The 22,168-nt window shown below is 44.1% G+C and overlaps 1 protein-coding gene across 1 annotated transcript; it reads right to left on the reverse strand.

The window, feature by feature from the left end:
- Nucleotides 1-8,434: 8,434 nt before the first annotated feature.
- On the reverse strand, nucleotides 8,435-9,563 carry LOC136356162 (uncharacterized). Its single transcript, XM_066309743.1, has 3 exons — nucleotides 9,261-9,563; nucleotides 8,942-9,150; nucleotides 8,435-8,840 (listed from the first exon to the last, which is right to left on the reverse strand). The coding sequence occupies exons 1-3, from the start codon at nucleotides 9,561-9,563 to the stop codon at nucleotides 8,435-8,437; spliced, it is 918 nt and encodes a 305-aa protein (XP_066165840.1).
- Between the last annotated feature and the right edge of the window lie 12,605 nt (nucleotides 9,564-22,168).

The raw sequence follows: 22,168 nt of genomic DNA on the forward strand, positions 1-22,168 counted from the left end.
GGGGTCCCTGCTGGCTGGTGATTCTGTTTCGGACTGCGCCACCGCGTACGGCGATTGCTGCGTGCGTGTATCGGCGGCCTTCACCTTGGGCCTTTTGCAACAGTTCGGCTGCGAGCACGTCGCCGAGTTCCCTAACTATGCGAAGGGGGACTAGGAGATTAGTGCGCGTGGCGAAAACAGTTCTGGCAGAAGGACGGCCGGTCCGCTGCCAAGGCGCGCCTTTGGGAGCAACTAGCAAAGGCGAAGGTGGCAGACCAGTGCAAAGAAGAGGACGCAGCAGGCGAAGAGGTTGGAGGCGATGCCTAGGATCACCTAGAGGTGTGAGGCCCTCCGCCCTTTCCTTAGATTTTTGTAGTTTTCCTCCTTCTTTTTGCGTTTGCCTAGAGAGGCAAACGATGTACATTCGGCAGGCTGCCGTTAACCCTCCTTATTGTAGCCGAAAAAGGCCTTTTGTATATTTGGAATGCTCGACACAATCTTAGCCACCTTTTATGGTCGAAGTCTTTGGCGTATTATTATTTCGCTCATTTCGCTTTATGCCATACCTTTCTTTTCTTTCGCCTATTATTATTATGTAAATTGTGTTTTGCCCTTTCTGCACTGTCTACTAGGGTGTTAGCCGAAAGTCGTGCATTCGGCCCCCTTTTGGGAGTTGGCGAGGTCAAAACGAGAAATTTGTGGCATTGAAGGGTCTGCCGAAGGTGCGATGTCCATTTCGACCCGTTTATCGCGAAATGGAGATAAACGGTCGCAGCTATAAGGTTTTTAAGATTGCCGGCTGGCTGCGGGTGCACCCCGGGCGAACCTTATTCATTCAAGGCGTTTGGAGGATATGGCTCGCTTTTGGCGAAACCATCAGAAGACTAATCGTGAGGAAGCGATCTCTCAGCGTCGTTACAGTTTAGTCTGTGTTTCGCCCCCTACTCCTCTTAGGGTTGTGTATGGTATTAGTAGTGATGACGAACCTAGTTCGCCTAACTATTCTTTAGGGAGAGATAGTGATTATGGTGGCGAAGATGTAATTTACCTGTAAGCTGGGTTGTATTGTATTGTAAACCTTCTATCCTTCGATTATTTTTTCGAAGTTAATAGAGATGTGTTTTATTTCCTTTTCGCTATTTTTTGCATTGTCACATTTTGTGCTTTTTGTTAGGTCGGAACATGTCGGCCCCTTTGCGTATATTAGCGAAATAGGTGTACTGACTTTTCAGCTTTTCGTCGCTTGTTTTCGATCCGTAGCGTTCTGTGCTGAAAGAAACGCTTTTGTTTTTATGTTGATCGAACATAACGGCGTTCGGCTAGTTATTTTTTGAAATAAGCTGTTGTGGTTTCAACGTTCGGTGAGCGATGCTTCGGCCGATTCGTTTCGCCCCCCTGGCCTTTTTCGCTGATCAGGCGTTTGCCTTGGTGTTTTTCCACAAATTATCAATCACACAAAAAATAAAAAGAAGGCGGAGGACACAAAGGTTTTATACTGGTTCGGGCCTCCGTGATGGATAATAGCCCTACATCCGGTTTTTTTTCCTTTTCTTTTATTTTTCTGCCGAAAGGCTTACATAGTGCCGAAGGGCTTACATAACAATATGTACATTTTTACAAGTTGGCGATTTGGGTGCCACCCATTCTTAGACATAGAAGCGCTTGAGAGAGGCGGTGTTCCAGGAATGGTCGAACTCGTCACCTTCTAGTGTCGCCAATCGAAAAGATCCCGTCCTAGACTTGTGTTTGATGAGGTATGGTCCTTCCCACTTTGATTCAAGCTTGCCAACAGCAATCGGGTTCGCTTTCTTCCTTAGGACAAAATGACCAGGCATCAGTTCCGTCGGTCGAACTTTTTTGTTGTAAGTTGCCGAAGTGCTTGTGGCATACTTGCGCATGTGCTCAAGTGCTTCAACTCTTACCCCCTCCAAGAGTTCGAGCGACACTTCGCGCCCCTCTTCGCCTCCAGAGAACATCACCCTTGGTGAGTTAGCCCCTAGCTCTGCTGGGGTCATTGCTTCGTCGCCATAAAGAAGCATGAACGGGCTAAACTTGGTTGGTCTTGTGGGGGTCGTCCGAAGGGCCCAGAGAACGGATAGCATTTCCTCTGGCCATTTGCCCTTCGCTGCCCCCTCGAGCCTTTTCTTTAGTGCTTCTAGGATCTTGCCATTTGTACGTTCGGCCGCCCCATTTGACTGCGGGTGCACGACCGATGCGAACCTGATTTCCAGGTTCAGCCCTACGCACATTTCTCTGAACTTGTCAGAGTTGAACTGCTTGCCATTGTCGGTGATGAACTCTTTTGGTACTCCGAAACAGCAGACAATGTTTTTCCACACAAACTTCTGTACTGCTGCCGAAGTGATTGCCCCGAGGGGTTCGGCTTCAATCCATCGAGAGAAATATTCCACTGCCACAATTGCGAACTTATACCCGTTTCGCGCCACTGGGAATGGCCCAATGATGTCCAATCCCCATCTGGCGAAGGGCCAGACTGGCGCATTGGGCTGCAAATCATACTGGGGCGCGGTTTGGCTTCGACCATGACGCTGGCAACTTTCGCACTTCTTGATTTGCTCAACACAGACTTTCAACACAGTGGGCCAATAAACTCCGTGTCTAAACACTTTGGAGGCCACTGTTCTTGCGGCCTGGTGAGCGCCACATAGCCTCTGGTGTATCTCCTTTGCCATTTCCTTGCCTTCGGCGAAAGAGATGCAACGAAGTAAGGGTTGAAGTACCCCGGAGCGATAGAGCTGGCCCGAGACCATCTTATACTTCGTGGCTCTAAGTTGCAAGCGCTTTGCTTCTGCTTCGTCTTCCGGAAGCTAGCCAGTTTCAAGGTGTTTTACAAACGGGGTTCGCCAGTCGTATGGGTCTTCGCCCAGTTTCACCTGGTCGATTGCCATGATCTCCAAGCTGTCCGTGGGCACACTTGGTGCATGCAGGACTTCGAAAAAGATGCCAGGCGAATGTGGGCCACCACAAGCAGCAGATTTCGCCAAGGCGTCTGCTTCCTCGTTCTGGCCTCTAGGTAAGTGTTCAACCGTTATGCCGGTGAAGCACTTTTCCATGGACCGAACGGCCTCCAAATACCTCTTCATCCCTTTTTCTTTTGCCTCGAAGGATTTGTCCACATGGCCTTTGATGTGACCATGGCTACTACGAATACATCCGTTGCTCACATCATGGATGAACAACAAGATATCAAGTTCGAGTCCTCCAAGTGCCAAAATCCAATTCGGCCACCTGCTACACTGCTGACTTCAAACGGCCGCCGAAGCTCCATACGACCTCCGTTTTCAGCCCGTGAGTACTTGATGGAAAGCTCTCGGAGTCCTCTTTCCAATGCATCAAGCCTCATTGCCAAATTCCATCTCAGTCGGCAGCAACTGAAGAAACAAGGTGCTGTGACACCTGTAATAGGCCTATGGGCTTGTAACCTCATTTGGGACCCCGGCCCAGGTGGGGCCCATGTGGGGTGCGCCCCAAGCTGGTGGAGCACGACCCTAGGCACCCCTAGGTCGTCCTCCCACCCCTATATATAGCTAGTTACCCCTTCAGGGTTTCTGGGGTTTTGTTAGATTAAAGTTTAGCCATTGCTACTTGCTTGCAGCGCGCGTGTCGGCTAGACCGTCCGTCTGCTTGTTCTTCGGAACCCCAACTTATCATTTGTATTAAATTCCTATTTGCAATATCAGATTGTTTTTATCTTGTTCTTGCTTGTTTCTTCGATTTGCTTGCAGGAATAGGGTTGATCTGCACCGGCAAGATCAGCAACCCACGGAGAGGTGTATCGATCGCTAAGGCGCAACACAACGTCTCGTACGGTTGTAGTCGGATCGTCAACGTTTCTCCCAAATCGTAGTTATCACAACTCACCGAAAGATCGGGCCAACAACAGCCTTGAGTGTCGAGAGGAACTCAGGGTTCATCAGGTGGTATCAGAGCTTTCGTTGCTCGGTGAGTTTTTATCTTCCTATAACCAGAAAATAGCCATACAAAAAAATTCGTATCATTTACCTAGCCATATTGTGCCATTGCATTGTTCTTTTCAGTTTTTGCTTTGTTGAATTTTGTGTTGCATTGTCACGACGTGTTGCTGGTCTTAGCGTCTAGTTCGTTTAGAGTTTCGAGTTCTGGTCACGTTTTGTACCACAGTCGTCGCTGCCACCGTGTCTCTGTTGTTGTCGGGACCTACGAAAACGGAATCGGCTCGCTGCCACGGTTCTATTTTTGTAGTTTTCAGAAGTTTCTGTCGGTTAGTTTTGGAGTTCTTGAGTTGCATCTAGAGTTTGCCGATCCTTGTGTGTGTTTGTTTTGGCCGTGCCTGTGTCGTGCACGAGAGGAGGAAGGTGAATTACCATATCTGATTTTGGAAGTAGTCAAGTTTGTTTTGGAAAGATATAGTAGATTGGATTGGTTAAAAATCAGTTTCCTTTTTATCCCATACACAAAATTCGGCTGCCATCCACTCCACCTCCTGGCCGAGTCCCACTCGCCCCATTGGCCGAGTCCGACTCCCTCCCTCTCTTCCACCGTTCCGAGTTGTGTCAAACACCTTGGCGAATTTTTGTTTGGTGTCGGTTTCGAGATCTGTTTGGAAAAACGGAACCGGCATAAATTCAGCATTCCATTTTTTGTATAATGTTAATTTTGGGTTTAGACTTTTACATTTGAGTCCCTATAAATTTTATATTTATGTTTGAGTCCCTGTAATCTTACATTAAGGTCCTTGAGTCAGTTTTTGTTAAAAAAATAAGAAAAAAAGTGAGAAAAAAAAGGCAGAAAGGTGCAAAAAAAAAAAAGAAAAAAAAAGCCGCACCAAAAAAAATCAGAAAAGAAAAGGAAAAAAAAAAGAAAAGAAGAAAGAAGAAAGAAAGAAAAGAGAAAATACTGTTATGTTTGAGCTAAACTTCATATATCAGAGTTGGGCATGAGTTGTTCCTAGTGCTATCTTGTGGTATCGTTTGTGTCTAGGCTCGCGTCTCTAGTACGTTCTAGCCTAGGACCAGCACGGTACTTGACTTTGAACAATTATTCAACTTTGCATTATCTGATTTGAGCATTTGCTATTCCTTTGCTACATATTTAAGCCTACCCAGAGCTCCACATATTTGATTACAGCCGTACCGCAAGTGTTTGCCAAGGCATCGATACATCCAACCTTCATTGGGGTGCTTGGTTGAGTCGGTGTATGTCACCATTCCACTTGCATTGGTAAGATCTTGTAAGAGCTTGGTTAAAAGCTTGAGTGTGTGCGATTTTTGAGCTGCCACTACCTAGTAGTTAATAGGAACGCGCATATTTTTGTGTATGTTTCTTGTTTTCTACTAACAATGGCAGGGATATGCAAGATAATTGGGGATAGCTGTGCTCAACATCGACATCTTCGTCGAGACATGAGGAGGGATCAACATGACCATTATGAGGTAAGTGATGATGTTCTAGGTAAGATCAAATCTGCACTGCCTTATTTCGAGGGAAACTATGATCCTCGTGCTTACATTAATTGGGAGCTAGCGGTTGATAGTGAATTTCAAAAGCATGTCTTGTCAGAGAAACAAAAGGTTATGTGTGCCTCTAGTGTTTTAATTAAACATGCTTCTAATGATTGGAAACGTCTTTGTAGGCATAACAAAATACCACAATCTTGGAAAGACCTGAAACGATATTTCAGAGATGTTTATGTTCCCATGTATTATGCTGACATTTTGTTCAACAAACTACAATGTTTAAAACAAGATACCAGAACTGTTACTTCATACTATCATGATATGCAAGCTTGTTTATTACGTTGTGGTTTAGATGAATGCGAAGAAGCTAAAGAATTGAGGTTTTTATGTGGGCTTAACAAAGAAATTCAGGACATGCTTGATTGTCAAAGATATACATCTCTTTCTCATTTGTTACAACTTGCTTGCAATGCTGAAAGTAAAATAGAGGAGGATATGAAAAAGAAACACGCTATGTCTTTGCCTCCAATTACTAACTATTTGCAGGAAGTGCGTAATCACGAAAAGGAGGAGAGAGACATGAAAGAGCCACCAATTCCATTGTTCACACTCAAGTTCGAGACACCTCCATCATCTAAAGAGGACATCCAAGGTAAAGTAAATGGTACTGAAATTAATCAAGGTGAGTGCATTGTTAACGAAGTAAATTTGTCCACTTTTCATGCAAAAGTAGAGCAACCGTTAGTGGAACCAAATGCTGGAATTCCTTTGTCACAAGTTGATTTACTCGCTGTTCCTTGTGATAAAGAAGAGTTGTGTGATAATGCTTCAATTATATCCATGCCACAACTAGTGAATGAACATGCTATTCCTAGTGTTTCTTTGTGTGCTGATTTTAAGCATGCTGTTCATATTGTTAATGAAGTTGAGGAACGTAAATTGCTATCTTCTTTAAATACTTTGGGCTATGTTCAGTTTGATGATTTTGGTGAGCTCGATAATTTGAAGGAGAAATTATTTGCTAAGTCTGATTTGCCATGTCTAACTAATGCTATTTTTCATATCTTTGGCAAATATACTGATAGAGGAATATATTTGGTGCATAGAGTTTTCATTTGTTTGGATTTAGAGAAACATGTTATTGCTAATCACACTATTTCGAGTTTCTCTAGTTTTGATTGGATGAAACAGGTTATTTTGAATGGACTATATGAAGAACACCATATGGAAAAACCGAGGACGGTTTTCCGTGAAGAAGGGGAGGATGATGTGACCATGGCTACTACGAATACATCCGTTGCTCACATCATGGATGAACAACAAGATATCAAGTTCGAGTCCTCCAAGTGCCAAAATCCAATTCGGCCACCTGCTACACTGCTGACTTCAAACGGCCGCCGAAGCTCCATACGACCTCCGTTTTCAGCCCGTGAGTACTTGATGGAAAGCTCTCGGAGTCCTCTTTCCAATGCATCAAGCCTCATTGCCAAATTCCATCTCAGTCGGCAGCAACTGAAGAAACAAGGTGCTGTGACACCTGTAATGGGCCTATGGGCTTGTAACCTCATTTGGGACCCCGGCCCAGGTGGGGCCCATGTGGGGTGCGCCCCAAGCTGGTGGAGCACGACCCTAGGCACCCCTAGGTCGTCCTCCCACCCCTATATATAGCTAGTTACCCCTTCAGGGTTTCTGGGGTTTTGTTAGATTAAAGTTTAGCCATTGCTACTTGCTTGCAGCGCGCGTGTCGGCTAGACCGTCCGTCTGCTTGTTCTTCGGAACCCCAACTTATCATTTGTATTAAATTCCTATTTGCAATATCAGATTGTTTTTATCTTGTTCTTGCTTGTTTCTTCGATTTGCTTGCAGGAATAGGGTTGATCTGCACCGGCAAGATCAGCAACCCACGGAGAGGTGTATCGATCGCTAAGGCGCAACACAACGTCTCGTACGGTTGTAGTCGGATCGTCAACGTTTCTCCCAAATCGTAGTTATCACAACTCACTGAAAGATCGGGCCAACAACAGCCTTGAGTGTCGAGAGGAACTCAGGGTTCATCAGCCTTCCACCAACTTGGAGTCGGTTCGGATTAGCAAGCGCCGGAACCCCAGTGCTTTCGCCTTTCTTAGACCCAGGAGAATATCTTCGTATTCCGCTGCGTTGTTGGTTGTGTTGAACTGCAGCCTTGCAGCGTACCGAATCGGCACACCATTCGGTGAAATGAGCACTGACGCAATGCCTTGTGCGACCACGAACCGTCGGAGCACATCACCCAGAATTATTCGATGAGCTCGGGCTCAGGGGCAAATACCGGTGTCCATTCAGCTACGAAGTCAGCTAGCACTTGAGACTTGATAGCAGTGCGTGCAACAAAATGCAAGTCTAACAGGGATAGCTCTGCCGCCCACTTGCTGAGCCGGCCGGTGACTTCCTTGCCTCGGAGTATTTCGCCCAAAGGGTACTATGATGGCACTATGACTTTGTGGGCCTGGAAGTAGTGCTTAAGCTTGCGCGAAGCCATCACCAGGGCGTAAGTGAGCTTTTCCATTTCAATGTATCTTGTCCTCGCTCCTTGCAATGCTTCGGAGACGAAATAGACCGGTTTTTGGCCGAACTCTGTTTCCTGGACAAGGGTAGCGCTGACTTCCACCGGCGAAGCTTCTAAGTATAGTAGCAGTTCGCTTCCTGGTGTTGGGCTTATCAGAGCTGGCGGGCTTTGCAGGTATTACTTTAGCTCGTCGAACGCTGCTTGGCAGTCTGGTGTCCAATTAAACTTTCCCGTGCCCCGGAGGGTCTTGAAGAAGGGCAAACCTCTTTCGGCTGCTTTTGAGAGGAATTGACTGAGTGCCGCAATTCGGCCCGCGAGCTTTTGTACTTCATGTATGCTCGATGGATGATTCATTTGCTGAATGGCATCGATTTTCTCGGGATTCGCCTCGATGCCTCTTTCAGAAACAAGGAAGCCTAACAGATTACCTGCGTGAACGCCGAAAACGCACTTGTCAGGATTGAGTTTTATGCCCGCTGCACACATGGTCGAAAGCCTTGCGGCTTTTTACGACGATGTCATCGACATAGGCTTCCACGTTTCGCCCCAACTGCTTGCAAAGGACCTTATACACTAGCCTGGCGAAGGTTGCTCCTGCATTCCTCAGGCCGGAAGGCATCCTGAGGTGACAAAATGTGCCGAACGGAGTGATGAAGGATGTTTTGGGGATGTCGAGTGGGTTCATGTGGATCTGGTGGTAGCCGGAATATTCATCCAGGAAACTCATGAGTTCGCAGCCAGCTATTGAATCCACGAGCTGGTCGATCCACGGCAAAGGGAAATCGTCTTTCGGACATGCCTTGTTCAGGTCCGTGAAGTCGACAAACATGCGCAATTCCCGTTTGACTTCCGCACCAGCACTAGATTCGCCAGCCACTCCAGATGGTCAATCTCTTGAATGACCCCGGCTCTGAGAAGTTTCTGGACTTCGACTTTTGCTGCTTCTTGGCGATCGGCGGACATCTTGCGCAACTTCTGTTTTTTTGGCTTGGTATTCGGTTTAACTGCCAGGTGATGCATGATGAGATATGTCGAAACACCTCCCACCTCATCGGGGCTCCAGGCGAAGATATCAATGTTCCTCTTGAGCACCTCTAGGATGCTCTCAGCTTCTTCTTCGCCCATGTCGCCCCCCAGTGATACGAGCTTTGCGGGGTCGGCATCATCAATCTGCACCTTTATTATCTTGCCATAAGGGGTGGGCTTTGGCGTGTGCTTCGGCCAGTCATGCGGTTCGGCCTCAACACTATGCACTGCTCTGTTGATTATGGCTAGATCACCTTTTGAAGCGGCCGAAGTCTGAGCCCCTTGACTAGTATCACCCCTGTTGGGCCAGGCATCTTGAGCTTGAGATAGTTGTGATGGGAAATGGCGTCGAATTTGTTCAGGGTTGCACGGCCGAAGATGGCGTTGTAGTTGTACGGGATGTCGACGACGTCGAACAGTACTTGCTCTTCGTGTCTGTTCTCTCCAGAGCCAAAAGCTACCAGCAAAAGTGCTTGGCCAAGAACTTGAACTGCTTCTCCGCCGAAACCGCGGAGCGATGCTGGTGCCGGGGTGAGGGCTTGGGTGAGCAACCCCATCTTGGTATATGCTTCGGCGAAGATAACATCGGCCGAACTCCCTCCGTCATCCAGGATTCGAGGGACTTCGAAGCCAGCTATCTCGGCTGAGATCACCAGAGGATCTTGATGCGGGAACATAAATCCTACAGCGTCTTCCGGCCCAAAAGAAATTAGCTGGTTAAGATATTGCGGTGCCCCTTCACCCGCCGAAGTGATGCTGTGGACCGTTCGGATCTGCATCTTCTTCTGCCGTTTGGACAATTGGCTTGGCGGGTCAGCCCTTGTAATCACTTGGATTACCCTTCGCTGTGCACACATGGGTGCGATGTTTTCGACCAGAATGAAAAAGTTCAAAAAGCACCAAAACATGATTTTCGGACATATTGGAGTGTATTCGGTACGTTCGTAGCAAAAACTCACTTCGTCCTTCGCGCGGCCAACTTTTGTCAATTAAAGCCAATATTGGAACACGTGGATGTGATGTTTTTGACCGGAATGAAAAATTTCAAAAACCACTGAAACATGATTTTTGGACATATTGGAGTGTATTGGGTACGTTCTTGGAAAAAAATCACATCGTGATTCGCGTGGCGATCTTTTGTCAATTAATGCCAATAGTGGCACATGTGGGTGCGATGTTTTTGACCGGAATGAAAAAATTAAAAAAGCACCAAAACATGATTTTGGGACATACTGGAGTGTATTGGGTACGTTCGTGGCAAAAAATAACTTCGTCATTCGCGCGGCGAACTTTTGTCAATTAATGCCAATAGTGGCACGTGTGGGTGCGATGTTTTTGACCGAAATGAAAAAGTTCAAAAAGCACCAAAACCTGATTTTTGGACATATTGGAGTGTATTGGGTGCGTTTGTGGCACAAAATCAATTCGTGATTCGTGCGGCGAACTTGTGTCAATAATTGCCAATATTGGCACCCGTGGGTGCGATGTTTTTTACCGTAATGAAAAAGTTAAAAAAGCACCAAAACATGATTTTTGGATATACTGGAGTGTCTTGGGTAGGTTTGTGGCAAAAAATTACTTCGTGATTCGCGCGGCGAACTTGTGTCAATTAATGCCAATATTGGCACACGTGGGTCCGATGTTTTTGACCGGAACGAAAAAGTTCAAAAAGCACCAAAACATGATTTTTGGACATATTGGAGTGTATTAGGTGCGTTCGTGGCAAAAAATCACATCGTGATTCGCACGGCGATCTTTTGTCAATTAATGCCAATAGTGGCACATCTGGGTGCGATGTTTTTGACCGGAATGAAAAAGTTAAAAAAGCACCAAAACATGATTTTTGGACATACTGGAGTGTGTTGGGTACGTTCGTGGCAAAAAATAACTTCGTCATTCGCGCGGCGAACTTTTGTCAATTTATGCCAATATTGGCACACGTGGGTACGATGTTTTTACCGGAATGAAAAAGTTCAAAAATACCAAAACATGATTTTTGGACATACTAGAGTATGTTGGGTTCGTTTGTGGCACAAAATCACTTCGTGATTCGCGCGGCGAACTTGTGTCAATTAATGCCAATATTGGCACACGTGGGTGCGATGTTTTTGACCGTAATGAAAAAGTTAAAAAAGCACCAAAACAAGATTTTTGGACATACTGGAGTGTCTTGGGTACGTTTGTGGCAAAAAATTACTTCGTGATTCACGCGGCGAACTTGTGTCAATTAATGCCAATATTGGCACACGTGGGTACGATGTTTTTACCAGAATGAAAAAGTTAAAAAAGCACCAAAACATGATTTTGGGACATACTGGAGTGTATTGGGTACGTTCGTGGCAAAAAATAACTTCGTCATTCGCGCGGCGAACTTTTGTCAATTAATGCCAATAGTGGCACATGTGGGTGCGATGTTTTTGACCGAAATGAAAAAGTTCAAAAAGCACCAAAACCTGATTTTTGGACATATTGGAGTGTATTGGGTGCGTTTGTGGCACAAAATCACTTCGTGATTCGTGCGGCGAACTTGTGTCAATTAATGCCAATATTGGCACACATGGGTGCGATGTTTTTGACCGTAATGAAAAAGTTAAAAAAGCACCAAAACATGATTTTTGGACATACTAGAGTGTCTTGGGTATGTTTGTGGCAAAAAATTACTTCGTGATTCGCGCGGCGAACTTGTGTCAATTAATGCCAATATTGGCATACGTTGGTCCGATGTTTTCGACCGGAATGAAAAAGTTCAAAAAGCACCAAAACATGATTTTCGGACAAATTGGAGTGTATTCGGTACGTTCGTAGCAAAAACTCACTTCGCCCTTCGCGCGACGAACTTTTGTCAATTAAAGCCAACATTGGCACACGTGGGTGTGATGTTTTTGACCGGAATGAAAAATTTCAAAAACCACCGACACATGATTTCTAGACATACTGGAGTGTATTTGGTACGTTCGTGGCAAAAAATCACTTTGTGATTCGTGCGGCGAACTTTTGTCAATTAATGCCAATAGTGGTACATGTGGGTGCGATGTTTTTGACTGGAATGAAAAAGTTAAAAACCACCAAAACATGATTTTTGGACAGACTGGAGTGTATTGGTTACGTTCGTGGCAAAAAATCACTTCGTCATTCCCGCGGCGAACTTATGTCAATTAATGCCAATATTGGCACATGTGGGTGCGTTGTTTTTGACCGGAATGAAAAAGTTCAAAAAGCATCAAAACATGATTTTTGGACATATCGGAGTGTATTGGGAGCGTTCCTGGCAAAAAATCACTTTGTGATTCGCGCGGTGAACTTTTGTCAATTAATGCCAATATTGGCACACGTGGGTGCGAAGTTTTTCAACGGAATGCAAAAGTTCAAAAAGCACCAAAACATGATTTTTGGATATATTGGAGTGTATTGGGTTTGTTCGTAGCAAAAACTCACTTCGTCATTCGCGCGGCGAACTTTTGTCAATTAATGCAAATATTGGCATATATTGGCACACGTGGGTGCGATGTTTTTACCGGATTGAAAAAGTTCAAAAAGCACCAAAACATGATTTTTGGACATATTGCAGTGTATGGCATGCGTTCGTAGCAAAAACTCACTTCGTGATTCGCGCGACGAACTTTTGTCAATTATTGCTAATATTGGCACACGTGGGTGCGATGTTTTTCACCGGAATGAAATAGTTCAAAACCACCAAAACAAAATTTTTGGATATATTGGACTGTGTTGGGTGCGTTCGTAGGAAAAACTCACTTCGTCATTCGCGCGGCGAACTTTTGTCAATTTATGCCAATATTGGCACACGTGGGTGCAATGTTTTCGACCGGAATGAAAAAGTTAAAAAAGCACCAAACGTGGGTGCAATATTTTTGACCGGAATGAAAAAGTTAAAAAAGCACCAAAACATGATTTTTCCACATACTGGAGTGTATTGGGTACGTTCGTGGCAAAAAATCGCCTCGTGTTTCGCGCAGCGAGCATTTGTCAATTAATGCCAATACTGGCACACGTGGGTGCGATGTTTTTGACCGGAATGAAAAAGTTCAAAAAGCACCAAAACTTGATTCTTGGAGAAACTGGAGTGTATTGGGTGTGTTCGTGGCAAAAAATCACTTCGTGATTCGCGCGGTGAACTTTTGTCAATTAACGCCAATATTGGCACACGTGGGTGCGATGTTTTCGACCGGAACAAAAAAGTTCAAAAAGCACCAAAACATGATTTTCGGACATATTGGAGTGTATTGGATCCTTTTTGAAGCGGATAGTTCACAGTGCTCGTTCTGAAAAAAAAGCGGAAAAGCCATTTTCATTACGAAGATGTATTACATCAGGATCTGTTGCTCAAACTGAATCACGCCAATGTTATGGAAGTTCCTAGATTGTTTGAAATCAGATTAGTACCAAAAGCTACCTCTGATTTAAAAATCCAATTCGAAATGCCTTGGATTCTAGGAGGACTATAATGAGATCCTGTAAGCAAGTAGGTTCAGATTGTCATTTAGCTTCAATTTCTTCAGTCTCACAAGCGGGTCCGCATGCAACAAAAGAAATTGTATTTGCCTACTACTCCGACCTTGCCCTAAAAGGATAAGGAAATTGGATAAGAGCGAGAGCTAGACTGACTGTTGGTCTAATGCTAGTGGAGGATTCAGACTGAGGACCAACTCACTTCGTGATTCGCGCGGCGAACTTTTGTCAATTAAAGCCAATATTGGCACACGTGGGTGCGATGTTTTTGACCGGAATGAAAAATTTCAAAAACTACCGAAGTATGATTTTTGGACATATTGGAGTGTATTGGATGCGTTCGTGGCAAAAAGTCACTTCGTGATTCGCGCGGCGATCTTTTGTCAATTAATGCCAGTATTAGGATACACACGTGGGTGCGATCTTTTTGACCGGAATGAAAAAGTTCAAAAAGCACTAAAACAATATTTTCGCACATATTATAGTGTATTGGGTGCAATCATTGAACAAAGTCACTTCCTGATTCGCGCAGCCATCTTTTGTCAATTAATGCCAATATTAGGATACACATGTGGGTGTGATGTTTTTGACCGGAATGAAAAAGATCAAAAAGCACCAAAACAAGATTTTTGGACATATTCCAGTGTATTGGGTGCGTTCGTGGCAAATAATCACCCCGTGATTCGCATGGCGAACTTTTGTCAATTAATGCCGATATTGGTATATATTGGCGGACCTGGGTGCGAAGATTTTAACCAGAAAGAAAAAGTTCAAAAAGCACCAAAACAAGATTTTTGGACATATTGGAGTGTATTGGGTGCGTTCGTTGCAAAAAGTCACTTCGTGATTCGCGCGGCGATCTTTTGTCAGTTAATGCCAATATTGGCACACATGGGTGCGGTGTTTTTGACCGGAATGAAAAAGCTCAAAAAGCACCAAAACATGATTTTTGCACATATTGGAGTCTATTGGGTGCGTTCGTGGCAAAAAATCACTCCGTGATTCGCGCGGCGAACTTTTGTCAATTAATGCCAATATTGGCATATGTTTGCACACGTCGGTGCGAAGATTTTAACCGGAATGAAAAAGTTCAAAAAGCACCAAAACATGATTTTTGGACATATTGGAGTGTATTGGTTGCGTTCCTTCCAAAAAATCACTCCGTGATTCGCGTGGCGAACTTTTGTCAATTAATGCCAATATTGGTGGGATACACACGTGGGTGTGATGTTTTTGACCGGAATGAAAAAGTTCAAAAAGCACCAAAACATGATTTTTGGACATATTGGAGTGTATTGGGTGCGTTGGTTGCAAAAAGTCACTTCGTGATTCGCGCGGCGATCTTTTGTCAATTAATGCCAATATTGGCACACGTGGGTGCGATGTTTTTGACCGGAATGAAAAAGTTTAGAAACCACCAAAACATGATTCTTGGACATATTGGAGTGTATTGGGTGCAATCGTTGCAAAAAGTCACTTCGTGATTCGCGCGGCGATCTTTTGTCACTTCAAGAAGCACCAAAACAATTTTTTGGACATATTATAAGTGTATTGGGTGCGTTCGTGGCAAAAAGTCACTTCGTGATTCGCGCGGTGATGCAGCAACGGGGGTTCCCGATCTTTCGATGAGAGGAGGATAAACTACGATTTGGGGAAGGATACGACGTTGGCGGTCCGACTACAACTACCACAGGGGTGCTGCGCCTTAGCAACCGGTACACCGACTCCACGTTGTTGCTGTTCTTGCCGTGCCAAGAACAACCTTGAACCTGCAAGCAATCGAAGAACAAGCAAGAACAAGTTGACAAGGAAACAGCTCACGGCACTTGTCAAATGATGAAACTTAAACAAACCAAAATGGGGTTCTGAATACAAGTATCCGGGTGGTCTAGCCGACACACGCGAGTACAAGGAAGTAGCTGCAGCTAAACTTACATCAAAACAAAACCCAAAGTGCAAAATGGTGGCTGCTAGGAGTTTATATAGTTGGAGGAATGACCAGGAGAGGAGGTGGGAGCAAACCCTAGGTTTTGTGGACCCCTAATGGGCTGTAATGATACAAGGCCCAAGCCCAAGTTTCTGATGTAAAGAACTATTTTCGTCATTCTGAGCAGCCTGGGTCAAACTTGATGGTGAGGCCACATATAGCTGAAAGTAGACAACGAGATCTTTCCAACAAGTACTCATTTGCCCCGTTTGCCCTCCAAAGTGAAGAGCATTGACTTCATCAAATCAGCGCTGCTAGTGCTGCTTGCGATTTGGTTCCTCTCCCATATTCCTAACAACAAGTAGATCACAACAACCATTTAGTAGCACCCAATTCTGAGAAGAACTTGTATGATTAGCTAGGAATGACTTTACCTGATAATTAAGTTCACGAGCTCGAGCTCTAGTCATTGGTCCTTGCTGTGCAATAGGCGTGGTTGTATCGTTGGAAGGGATGTCCTCATCATCCTCCCCTTCTTGCATTTGAGTCGTCCTCGACTCTAACTCATCTTCTTCTCCCAAATATGGCTTTAAATCTGCAATGTTAAACGTGGGGCTAACCCCAAAATCGGCAGGTAGCTCAAGCTTGTATGCATTGTCATTAATCTTTTGTAGCACTTTGAAAGGACCATCAGCTCTAGGTAGCAACTTAGATTTTCTCAAATTAGGGAACCTATCCTTTCTCAAATGCAACCAAACCAAATCACCAGGTTCAAAAGCAACATGTTTCTTTCCTTTGCTCCCAGCAAGTTTATACTTAATATTCATGCGCTCTATGTTCTCCTTAGTGGTCTCATGCAGTTTTAACATCAATTCAGCACGATATTTTGCATCAAAGTTCACTCTCTCTGAAGTTGGGAGGGGCAAAAGATCAATTGGAGCACGGGGTAGAAGGCCATAAACAATCTCAAAAGGGCACTTCTTAGTAGTAGAATGTTGTGAACGATTATAAGCAAACTCAACATGAGGCAAACATTCTTCCCACATTTTAATATTCTTTTTCAAAACAGCCCTAAGCATTGTAGATAATGTTCTATTCACCACCTCAGTTTGTCCATCAGTTTAGGGGTGACATGTAGTAGAAAATAAAAGTTTAGTCCCCAACTTAGCCCACAAGGTTCTCCAAAAATGACTAAGGAATTTTGTATCGCGATCAGAAACTATGGTGTTTGGCACTCCATGCAAGCGAACAATCTCACGAAAGAACAAATCAGCAACATGTGTAGCATCATCACTCTTATGACAAGGTATGAAATGCGCCATCTTAGAAAATCTATCTACAACAACAAAGATACTGTCCCTCCCCTTCTTTGTTCTAGGCAGCCCTAAAACAAAGTCCATAGAAATATCCTCCCAAGGCACACTAGGAACAGGCAAAGGCATATACAAACCATGAGGGTTAAGGCGTGACTTAGCTTGTTGGCATGTTGTGCAGCGAGCAACGAACCTCTCCACGTCTCTCCTCATCTTAGGCCAAAAGAAATGATCAGCAAGGATATCCTCCGTCTTCTTCACACCAAAGTGTCCCATCAGCCCTCCACCATGCGCTTCCTGCAATAATAGCATACGCACGGAGCTAGCTGGAATGCATAACTTATTAGCTCTAAACACAAACCCATTGGTGAGAACGAATTTGTTCCAAGTCCTTCCCTCCTTGCAATTCAACAACACATCTTTAAAATCATCATCGTGCGCATATTGCTCTTTTATTGTTTCTAAGCCAAAAATTTTGAAGTCAAGTTGGGATAGCATTGCGTAACGTCTAGACAAAGCATCAGCAATGACATTTTCTTTTCCCTTCTTATGTTTGATGACATATGGAAAAGATTCAATAAATTCAACCCATTTAGCATGCCTACGGTTAAGTTTTGCTTGACTTCGAATGTGTTTCAAAGATTCATGATCAGAGTGTATTACAAATTCTTTGGGCCATAAATAATGCTGCCATGTTTCCAATGTTCGCACTAGAGCAAACAATTCCTTATCATAAGTAGAATAATTCAAACTAGGCCCACTCAATTTCTCGCTGAAATATGCTACAGGTTTGCCTTCTTGTAACAACACACCACCCAATCCAATCCCACTAGCATCACATTCAAGCTCTAAAGTTTTGTTGAAATCAGGAAGTTGGAGTAAAGGAGCGTGTGTTAACTTATCTTTCAAAGTGTCGAATGCATTCCTTTGTGCTGCAGCCCAAGTGAATGTGACATTTCTCTTGGTAAGCTCATGTAATGGGGCTGCAATGGTGCTAAAATCCTTCACAAAGCGGCGGTAGAACCCAGCAAGTCCTAGAAAGCTTCTCACTTGTGTGATCGTTGTTGGAACCGGCCAGCTATGTATGGCTTCAACCTTGGCTTGATCTACTTCAATTCCCTGCGGAGTCACAACATAGCCAAGAAAAGAGACTCGATCTGTGCAAAATGTGCACTTCTCAAGGTTACCAAATAAACGTGCATCTCGTAGAGCATCAAAAACAGCACGCAAATGACCATGATGATCCTCTATTGATCTGCTATATATGAGAATGTCATCAAAATATACCACCACAAATCTGCCAATGAAAGCACGTAAAACTTCATTCATTAATCTCATGAAAGTACTGGGTGCATTAGTGAGACCAAAGGGCATGACTAACCACTCATATAGGCCGAATTTAGTTTTAAAAGCTGTTTTCCATTCATCTCCTAACTTCATGCGAATCTGGTGGTAACCACTACGCAAATCAATTTTATAGAACACAAGTGAACCACTCAATTCATCAAGCATATCATCTAGCCTAGGGATAGGATGACGATATCTGATTGTGATGTTGTTAATTGCTCTACAATCCACACACATGCGCCATGAGCCATCTTTCTTAGGAACTAAAAGCACGGGGACAGAACAAGGACTAAGAGACTCACGTACATACCCCTTGTCGAGTAACTCTTGCATTTGACGCTGAATCTCCTTTGTTTCCTCCGGGTTGGTCCTGTATGGCGCACGGTTTGGCAGAGAGGCCCCAGGAATGAGGTCAATTTGGTGCTCAATCCCTCGAATTGGTGGCAGCCCCGGTGGAACCTCCTTTGGGAAAATATCAGCATACTCCTGCAAAAGGTTAGTGACCGGAGGAGGCAAAGAAATAGGAGTATCCTCAATTGGAAATAAGGTTTCTTTGCAAACCAAAGCATAGCAAACAACAGTGTCAGTGTCAACTTCATCCAAATCTGATTTTGTTGCAATGAAACAAGATCCCTTCAGCTTAATCTCATTTTTATTATTTTGAACAGAGTTGGTGGGTTTCTTCTTATGCTTCTCAAGTTCATTAGCCGCAATAAGATGCTCACTCCTAGTATGCTCCTGATTTTTTTGTTTGCTAGCTCTAGCAAGTTCATCCTTTAAAATAACTTCAGGAGACATAGGATGTAACACAAGTTTTTTTCCATTATGCACAAAGGAGTATTGATTGGATTTGCCAAAGTGTAAAGAATCTTTATCAAACTGCCATGGCCTACCTAATAACATAGAACATGCTTGCATAGGCACAACATCACAGTTGATTGAATCATGATAAGAACCAATGGCAAAATGTACTCTTACCAATCGTGTTACCTTTACCTTGCCGCTGCTATTAAGCCATTGAATATAGTAGGGCTGCGGATGTGGCTGTGTGCTCAATGCAAGTTTCTCCACCATTTTAGCACTAGCCAAATTATTGCAGCTTCCTCTATCTATGATCACGCGGCAAGAGCGTTCCTTGATCACACACTTGGTTTGAAACAAGGTGTGGCGCTGATTCTGTTCAGCCCTTTCCATTTGTGCGCTTAGCACTCGCTGCACCACGAGGCTCTCATAGTGCTCTGCAGCTTCAGCCCTAATGTGTTCCTCATCTTGGTGGGGCGCGTCACCTTCCCCTGCATTGTTAGTTGCAAGCAAAGCATAGGTTTCTTCATCTAAATCACTAGCGGAGGAGTACCCACCATCAGCTCTCACGATCATTACACGAGTGCTTGGGCAGTCCTTGCGCACGTGACCATAGCCCTTGCAGCGTAGGCACTGAATATCTCTTGTCCTTCCTGATGAAGCTACTGATGATGAGCTCTTGGAAGGTGTAGCAGCAACCCCTCTTGTTGGTTCACTCGGGCGTGGTGTAGAGTTTGTTGTAGAGGGACGCAGCTTGTTGCTTGAGGACGATGGTGCTGCTGCTCGAGTTGACGGTGCAGCAGCGTTGGAAGATGTCCAAGAGCTAGCACAACCTGCAGAAATGTTAGTCCTGAAGCTAGCTCTTCGTCCCTGTACTTCCCTTTCAGCTTTACAAGCAAGATGAAACAAACGATTAATTGAATTATATTCTTTGTAGGCTAGAATGTCCTGAATTTCTCGGTGAAGAGCATTGACTTCATCAAATCAGCGCTGCTAGTGCTGCTTGCGATTTGGTTCCTCTCCCATATTCCTAACAACAAGTAGATCACAACAACCATTTAGTAGCACCCAATTCTGAGAAGAACTTGTATGATTAGCTAGGAATGACTTTACCTGATAATTAAGTTCACGAGCTCGAGCTCTAGTCATTGGTCCTTGCTGTGCAATAGGCGTGGTTGTATCGTTGGAAGGGATGTCCTCATCACGCGGCGATCTTTTGTCAATTAATGCCAATATTGGCACACGTGGGTACGATGTTTTTGACCGGATTGTAAAAGTTTAGAAAGCACCAAAACATGATTTTTGGACATATTGGAGTGTAGTGGGTTCGTTCCTACCAAAAAATCACTTCGTGATTCGCGCGACGAACTTTGGTCAATTAATGCCAATATTAGCATATATTGGCACACATGGGTGCGAAGTTTTTCACCGGAATGCAAAAGTTCATAAACCACCAAAATATGATTTTTGGACATACTCGGGTGTATTGGGTGCATTTGTGGCAAAAAGTCACTTCGTGATTCGCGCGGCGATCTTTTGTCAATTAATGCCAGTATTGGGATACACACGTGGGTGCGATCGTTTTGACTGGAATGGCAAAGTTCAAAAAGCACCAAAACAAGATTTTAGCACATATTGGAGTGTATTGGGTGCAATCGTTGCAAAAAGTCACTTCGTGATTCGCGCGGCGACCGTTTGTCAATTAATGCCAATATTGGGATACACACGTGGGTGTGATGTTTTTGACCGGAATGAAAAAGTTCAAGAAGCACCAAAACAAGATTTTTCGACATATTCTAAGTGTATTGGGTGCGTTCGTGGCAAAAAGTCACTTCGTGATTCGCGCGGCGATATTTTGTCAATTAATGCCAATATTGGCACACGTGGGTGCGATGTTTTTGACCGGAACGAAAAAGTTTAGAAAGCACCAAAACATGATTTTTAGACATATTGGAGTGTATTGGGTGCGTTCCTACCAAAAAATCACTTCGTGATTCGCGCGACGAACTTTGGTCAATTGATGCCAATATTGGCATATATTGGCACACGTGGGTGCGAAGTTTTTCACCGGAATGCAAAAGTTCATAAACCACCAAAATATGATTTTTGGACATATTGGAGTTTATTGGGTGCGTTCGTGGCAAAAAGTCACTTCGTGATTCGCGCGGCGATCTTTTGTCAATTAATGGCAGTATTTGGATACACACGTGGGTGCGATCTCTTTGACCGGAATGGAAAAGTTCAAAAAGCACCAAAACAAGATTTTTGCACATATTGGAGTGTATTGGGTACAATTGTTGCAAAAAGTTACTTCGTGATTCGCGCGGCGATCTTTTGTCAATTAATGCCAATATTGGTATACACACGTGGGTGTGATGTTTTTGACCGGAATGAAAAAGTTCAAAAAGCACCAAAACAAGATTTTTGGACATATTCGAGTTTATTGGGTGCGTTTGTGACAAAAAATCACCCCGTGATTCGCACGGCGAACTTTTCTCAATTAATGCCGATATTGGCATATATTGGCACACGTGGGTGCGTTATTTTTCACCGGAATGAAAGAGTTCAGAAAGCACCAAATCATGATTTTTGGACATATTGCAGTGTATTGGGTGCGTTCGTTACAAAAAATCACTTCGTGACTCTCGCTGCAAACTTTTGTCAATTAATGCCAATATTGGCACACGTGGGTGCGATGTTTGAAATGAAAAAGTTCAAAAAGCACCAAAACATGCTATTTGGACATATTGGAGTGTATTGGGTGCGTCCGTGGCAGAAAATCCCCCCGTGACTCGAGCAGCGGACTTTTGTCAATTAATGCTAATTGCACAAGTAGGTGGGTTGTTTTTCACCGGAATGAAGAACTTTAAAATTCACCAAAACATGCTATTTGGACATATTCTTGTATATTGGGTGTGTCCGTGGCAGAAAATCACTCTGTGACCCGTGCGGTGAACTTTTGTCAATTAATGCCGATATTGGCACACGTGGGTGCGATGTTTTTCACCGGAATGAAAAAGTTCAAAAAGCACCAAAACATGATTTTTGGACATATCAGAGTATATTCGCGCGACGAACTTTTGTCAATTAATGCCAATATTGGCACATGTGGGTACGATGTATTTGACCGGAATGAAAAAGTTCAAAAAGCACCAAAACATGATATTTCGACATATTGGACTGTGTTGGGAGCATTCGTAGCAAAAAATCACTTCGTGATTCGCGCGGCGAACTTTTGTCAATTAATGTCAATATTGGTATATATTGGCACACGTGGGTGCGATGTTTTTGACCGGAATGAAAAAGT

Source organism: Oryza sativa, chromosome 4, assembly GCF_034140825.1.
Source record: "Oryza sativa Japonica Group chromosome 4, ASM3414082v1".
Classification (NCBI taxonomy): Eukaryota; Viridiplantae; Streptophyta; class Magnoliopsida; order Poales; family Poaceae; genus Oryza; species Oryza sativa.